Here is a 7,538-nt window from a genome sequence, read left to right as displayed (position 1 = left end):
CTGCCTAGTCCAACTACTCCTCTGCCTGGTCCAACTACTCCTCTGCCTAGTCCAACTACTCCCCTCCCTGGTCCAGCTACTCCTCTGCCTGGTCCAGCTACTCCTCTCCCTGGTCCAACTACTCCTCTCCCTGGTCCAGCTACTCCTCTGCCTGGTCCAGCTACTCCTCTGCCTAGTCCAACTACTCCTCTGCCTGGTCCAACTACTCCTCTGCCTAGTCCAACTACTCCTCTGCCTGGTCCAACTACTCCTCTGCCTGGTCCAGCTACTCCTCTCCCTGGTCCAACTACTCCTCTCCCTGTCCAGCTACTGCTCTCCCTGGTCCAACTACTCCTCTGCCTGGTCCAGCTACTCCTCTGCCTGGTCCAGCTACTCCTCTCCCTGGTCCAGCTACTCCTCTCCTGGTCCAACTATTCCTCTCCCTGGTCCAGCTACTCCTCTCCCTGGTCCAACTACTCCTCTGCCTGGTCCAGCTACTCCTCTCCCTGGTCCAACTACTCCTCTGCCTGGTCCAGCTACTCCTCTCCCTGGTCCAACTACTCCTCTGCCTGGTCCAACTACTCCTCTCCCTGGTCCAGCTACTCCTCTCCCTGGTCCAACTATTCCTCTGCCTGGTCCAGCTACTCCTCTCCCTGGTCCAACTACTCCTCTGCCTGGTCCAGCTACTCCTCTCCCTGGTCCAACTACTCCTCTGCCTGGTCCAGCTACTCCTCTCCCTGGTCCAACTATTCCTCTCCCTTGTATAGACATACATTTTTCTCTCTCTGCTCCTCTGTATTGTTCTGTATCCACAACACCTGGCTATGTCTCCGATTGAGATTGGAATCAGCTGTAGTTGGTCTATTTTACACAACTTACAGTAAATCAGCTATTTCTCAATATTTCAATGATCTTTTCATTCAAAATGCTTATCAGCTGTTTCAATACAGCTGTTGAGCTGCTGTTGTTGCAGAAGTAGGTTATTTATACTATATTTAAGGTTTTAAATATTGGCTCTTCATTTCTGGCATGCTGTGTGCAAGCAATTGTAAATAAGACAAGAAAGATCCATAATTCTGGTATTGAGTAAGCTTGTATGTAAAGACAATTCAAGCATTTTAGAAACGTGTTAATTGACTGCATATTCTGTGAAAACAACATGAATTGTGTTAATGCTATGGTCCACAACAGATGGATGTTGTGCTAATTGTGTTTAGAGTTTTGAAAATGTGACTACAAATTGGACAAAAGGATGACAGCAAATGTAAAAGACTGTAACGTGACTAGTGTTTCATTATTAAAGTGACCAGTGATTCCATGTCTATGTAATGGGATAGAGCCTCTAAGGTGCATTGTTGAATAACCGGGTGGTAGCCAGCTAGTGATAGCTATCGGTCCCAGCTTTGATGCACCTGTACTGACCTCACCGTCTTGGATGGTAGCGGGGTGAACAGGCAGTGGCTGGGGTGGTTGTTGTCCTTGATGATCTTTTTGACCTTCCTGTGACATCGGGTGCTGTAGGTGTCCTGGAGGGCAGGTAGTGTGCCCCCGGTGATGTATTGGGTAGACCTCACCACCCTCTGGAGAGCCCTGCGGTTGCGAGCCGTACCAGTTGCCGTACCAGTCGTTGATACAGCCCGACAGGATGCTCTCAATTCTGTATCTGTAAAAGTTTGTGAGGGTCTTAGGGGCCAAGCTACATTTCTTCAGCCTGAGGAGGCGCTGTTGCGCCTTCTTCACCACACTGCCTGTGTGGGTGGACTTTTTCAGATTGTCAGTGATGTGTACGCTGAGCAACTTGAAGCTTTCCTGAGTGGCGCAGAGATCTAAGGCACTGCATCTCAGTGCTAGAGGCGCCACTACAGACCCTGGTTTGATCCCGGGCTGTCTATGAACCAATTGCACAGGGCAGGGTTCAGACCCAGGGCCCAAGCTTAATGATGAGCTTGAAGGGTACTATGGTGTTGAAGGCTGAGCTATAGTCAATGAACAGCATTCTTACATAGGTGTTCCTCTTGTCTAATCAATGTATTTGACCTATACTGGCAGGGTCTACAGACAATCACAGATTACAAAGGGAAAACATCGCAGACACTGACATCTTTCTGTGACATCGGGGATAGGGCAGTGTGATGGCGATTGCATTGTTTGTGGATCTATTGTGGCGGTATGCAAATTCGAAGTTGATCTAGGGTGTAACGGTAAAGAAGAGATGATATGATCCTTAACTAGCCTCTCTCAAAAGTGAGTGTTAAGGGGCGATAGTCATTTAGTTCAGTCACCTTTGCTTTCTTTGGTACAGGGACAATGGTGGACATCTTGAAGCAAGTGGGGACAGCAGACTGGGATAGGGAGAGATCGAATATGTCTGTAAACACTCCAGCCAGCTGGTCTGCTCATGCTCTGAGGATGAGGGTAGGGATGCTGTCTGGGCTGGCAGCCTTGCCAGGGTTAACACGCTTAAATGTCTTACTCACGTCGGCCACAGAGAATGAGAGTCCACAGTCCTTGGGAGCAGGCCGCACTGGTAGCACTGTGTTATCCACAAAGCGGACAAAGAAGATGTTCAGCTTGTCCGGGAGCAAGACGTCGGTGTCTGCGACGTGGCTGGTTTTCCCTTTGTAATCCGTGATTGTCTGTAGACCCTGCCAGTGTAGGTCAAATACATTGAATCCAACATGCAGAAAACCATTCCATACTAAAGTTATATAAATGTCTATCAAAACTATCAATCCATAAAGTTAATATTATTTTGTCTCACTACAGATTATTTTGAATTCATTAAGTACATTTTGGCAGACAAACACAAGCATGCACACATACACACACAGAATGTGTAATTAACTATACATACCAGGAAGGTTAATGCTGTGCTCGTCTCTGAATCATGGATAGACGGAAATCACCTTGCAATGCTACTAACTAAATTTTTTTGATGGTATCTAGACATTTTGAGAATGTGTGTGTGTGTGTGTGTGTGTGTGTGTGTGTGTGTGTGTGTGTGTGTGTGTGTGTGTGTGTGTGTGTGTGTGTGTGTGTGTGTGTGTGTGTGTGTGCATGTGTGTATATGTTGGTTATATGTTGGTTAGCCCATATGTAATTATGGAAGCTCATTCCCACCACATGGTTTTTTAATGTCGATATAAAACATGTATACTATCTCCAAATTTTGAGATACTAAGTAAAAATGTCAAGATACGAAAGTAACATTTTTGAGATACTATCTAAAAATGTTAAGATACTAAGTCGAAATGTCTAGATACGTAAGTTAAGTAAAAATGTTGAGATTCTATCTCCACATTTCTAGATACTAAGTCAAAATTTTATGATGCTATTTCAAAATTTCTAGATACTAAGTTGATATTTCAAGATGTATAAGTCACAATTCCGTGATACTACCTCAAAATGTCGAGATACCAAATAGAAATGATGAGAAACGAAGTCAACATTTTTAGATATGTAAGTAAAAATGTCAAGATACTATCGAAATGTCTAGATACGTAAGTCAAAATTTCGAGATACTATCGTAACATCTCTAGATACTAATTCAACATTTCGTGATACTATCTCAAAGTTTAGAGATACTAAGTAAACATTTCGAGATACTTAAGTCAACATTTTTAGATACTATTTAAAAATGTCTAGATACAAATCGAAATCTCTAGTTACGTCAGTCAAAATTTCTCGATACTATCTAAAGATTTTGAGATACTAAGTCAAAAATGTTTAGATAGTAGAACATACTTAAAGGATATGTTTCTTCATTTGTAACATTGTATGGTTTCAGAGGTGGCACCACAGGTCCAAGATGAGGAGGGGGTTCCTGGGACCCAGAGTTTTTCATGATCTGGTAGTTAGCCTCTCCTCGGGGACTGCCAGCAGGTTCATGTATTTGATCTATTCCAGAACGAGCACACCTGACTCATTGATTAGGTGAATCATGTGAACTAGTGAAACCTCTGGGGGTCTCAGAGGAGAGAAAGTCTGAGAACCACCGGGCTAACCTAACCAGGTAAAACTCTGGACTCTAGTTGGAAGGTATGACAAACTAATAAATCAGCTGTAAAATGGTTTTATATAGGCTATGATGGGACCAAATGTTTTCTAATCAGGTCATATGGTTTAAAATAAATAGACAACAACTGAAATTGGACAATAGAACTAACAGGGCTGAGTTTGCTTTATGCAGGGTTGCATCGTGTAATTAAAAAGTTACTTAATGCATGTCATCACTATTGTGTTGATTGATTCATTTCAGTGTCTAGGTTGCCTAGCCACTCAAAGTTGGAATATAAACCAAATTTGATCACATTAATATTTTCTCTTAACACAAATAAATAGGCCTATTTTAGGCTCTAAGTAGCTTAGGCTATAAATACAGGACGTTACTGCTTCGTTTCCCCTGGCCAGAGGGGATCAGAGTGCATAGGCCTCTCTAGGCTACCTGCAGTTGTGGTTGTTATCAGTAGGCTACAGTTGATCAGACTGAAGCACAGATTAATTGTGCACGAGTTGACAAATTATGAGGCAAATCAGTCTAAACAACAGTACTTTGTCCCTATTTTCAATGCTTTTGTGTCAATATTTTTTATTCAACCAAATCAAAAGTGTTGGGGCATATGCCAGTTCGCCACACGTTTGCTGATCTTTGCAACATGGATAGATGGAAATCGCCACATAATGCTACAAATGAAGACACATATCCTATATGTATGTTTTACTATCTCGAAATGTCAAGTTAGTATCTTGAAATTCTGAGTTAGTGTCTCTATTTTGACTTATCTCGAAATGTTTGGATTGTATCAACATTTTTTTTGAAGGTGCGGGAATGGGCTTCCATAGGTAATAGAGGGCCGCCTAACAAACATACACTATTTCAGTTTTTGCGACTTGGAAAGACTAAAGCTCCTGATGCAATAGTAGCTGACATGTATGACCATTGAAAGCATGACATATTGTACTCCACCAAATAGATGAATATTATTACTCCACTTAGGTAAAGTGACAGCATTACAATGACAATCAAAACCAAACAAAGTACGAATAAATCAAGCAGTAAACAACCTGTGTGATTTCAACATGATTTAATATACAGCCATTCGCAAGGGTCCCATAAAATTATTTATTTGATTTCATCATATGCACATTGATGCCCTGGCTATTCATGGCATGGAATCACTATCAAAATCCATCAGCTTGCAAACAGAAAAAAAGGCATTAAATAAACTTAGGATTTATAACTGATGTTGGAGAAGACATCTGTGGGCAGATCAGCAATGGTTCAGACTGATGCTTGCAATCTCTTTGACCTCCTGCGGTTAGTATTTTCGTTTGCTCTTGAAGGTCACCAAGCTCAGACCATTGTCTAAGTCCTTTTTTTTTTACAATCTTGGTATTTCGGCTATAACGCAATGAGACAGATAGAGGGTGCTATATTAAAAAACAAAGCAGACAAATATGATGAATTCTCTAGGGTGGAGCCAGGATAGAAGCAGCAAAGCAACTTATGCTGAGAAGAGGAAGCTTCTTTAAGACTATTCTCTTCTCATTTTGCAAAACAAAAGAAATAAAATAGATACAAATGCAAATATCTCTCAGGTGATCCCAGTTCCATTCCATTTCTACAATACAGTCAGTCAAAACTACGATCGGTTCCCAAAGCACCACACTGAGTCCATCTGTAACCTTTAGAGAGCAGGTCATCCTCAAGGAGACAACTCAATAGTAATCTGAAAACAATATGGCCGACAGGGAGGAAAGAAGGCATGAGAAGCAGGGGAGGATTTCAGGAGAGAAGTCGAGAAAAAGTTGATGAGGGCTTCTTGTTTTTACCAAATAGAATTAGCAAAGTAACAGGCAGAAATCAAGAGACAGCAACTAGAGTCACAGAATACAACTCAAACAAATATTGTATCAAACATTTCAAATATTCATATTTAATTGGCCTCAAACAATGACAATACCTTCAAACATGATTGATTTGCTTAAATATACTGTAAAATGTTTAAAGCTCACAGAGAATGTGTTCAGTCGGTCTTTACAGAATTGTGCTGCAATGAGAAATGTCCCCCTTTCCCATGAAGTCTCCCAGGTCAGAATCATTTCATGTGGATTCACTCACATACTCATACACCATTAACATCGCAAAGGAATCATCATGAATGTTTATAGAAGATATGAAAACTGTACATAATAACAATACCTTGAACATTAAAAACAAGGTTTTTGAATGTCTTACTTATCTCAGAAAAGGAGACATTTTTCAAGTAAGAAAATGATGACTGGAGCAACTCCTTTTTTTCCCTTTTTTCCCTTTTTTTCTTATGGCTGAACGGAAAAAAATAAAACATTTAATCGCCAATGAAAGTAGTCCGTGAGAAATGATTGTGTTCAGTCTTTTTTAAATTTTTTAAATCAGTGTTTTGTCTAAATGAGTCTTCATGCAGATAAAAAAAAGCTCAAATAAATAAATAAAAATGGTGCCATCAAGCCAGTTGCTGAATATCAGTCTACCAGATATCACTTGTGAGTTCCCTTCCAGATAGAGGAACGAATGTGCTGTTCAAGTGGATCTCCTGCTTGCTCTTTCCCATCGTGTTGTTCTGAGTCACCTGTCCGTTGAGCAGCGTCATGGGGATATTGCAGTACATGTGACGGTTACTCAAGGTGGCTATCTGCAAGGGGGAACCGGGCATCTTATACTCGTAACTACGGGTGCAGTAGTGTCTCATCTGGGGGTGGCCGGCCTGGTTAAAGTCTGGGATCTCTGCATGGTGGGCGGGCGCCAGCGAGGCAGACGTGGTCGTCATGGCAATGGTGGAGACCGTCTGCAGGTCGCCGAACAGACCCTGCTCTCCGGAGTCAAGCACCTGCCGGCGAGACAGCATCTCCTTCCTCTTTACCGGCATCTCGTAAATCACCTGCTTCCAAAACTTGGACTTGAGCTCGTTGCTCTTAGGGCCCCTCCACTTGATGATGGTGAGCACTTTAATGGTGTTCTTCAGGGCCTCCACCTCTTGGTAGTTGATGACGCTCTTGAGGTCAGCACACTCAATCATAATGACCTTGATCTCCCCTGTCACCAGCATGCTGTGGAGCCGTGTCTCCAGCTGGAAGATGCTCCAGCCACGCTTGGCCACAAACTCAGGAGTCAACACGATGATCAGCCGCCTGCTTTGCTCCACACTTCGCGCCAGGTCCTCGATGTAGACTGGAGGAGAGAGAGAGACATACAAAGAGAAATAGGGAGAGGGAGAGACAGAGAGAGAGAGACAGATACAGCGAGAGACAGAGAGAGAGACAGAGATACAGAGAGATACAGAGAGAGAGACAGAGATACAGAGAGATACAGGGAGAGAGAGAGAGAGAGAGGGAGAAAGAAACAGAGATAGAGAGAGAGAGAGGGAGGAAGAAAGAAAGAAACATAGATACAGAGAGAGGGAGAGAGATACAGAGAGATACAGGGAGAGAGAGAGAGAGAGAGGGAGAAAGAAACAGAGATAGAGAGAGAGAGAGGGAGGAAGAAAGAAAGAAACATAGATACAGAGAGAGGGAGAGAG

General features: G+C 42.6%; 1 protein-coding gene across 1 annotated transcript in view; it reads right to left on the bottom strand.

Annotated features, from left to right (window-relative positions):
* Positions 1-5,887: 5,887 nt before the first annotated feature.
* LOC112220703 (X-linked interleukin-1 receptor accessory protein-like 2) overlaps positions 5,888-7,538 on the bottom strand; it is a 324,138-nt gene continuing 322,487 nt past the window's right edge. Inside the window, exon 11 of the mRNA XM_042302865.1 lies at positions 5,888-7,189. Within this exon, the coding sequence (XP_042158799.1) occupies positions 6,489-7,189 (701 nt within the window). The 3' untranslated portion in view covers positions 5,888-6,488. The remainder of the gene's footprint in view (positions 7,190-7,538) is intronic.

The sequence above is a fragment of the Oncorhynchus tshawytscha genome, linkage group LG21, assembly GCF_018296145.1.
Source record: "Oncorhynchus tshawytscha isolate Ot180627B linkage group LG21, Otsh_v2.0, whole genome shotgun sequence".
NCBI lineage: Eukaryota > Metazoa > Chordata > Actinopteri > Salmoniformes > Salmonidae > Oncorhynchus > Oncorhynchus tshawytscha.
The sequence above is the reverse complement of the archived record's forward strand: the minus strand, read 5'-3'. Positions and strand labels throughout refer to the sequence as shown.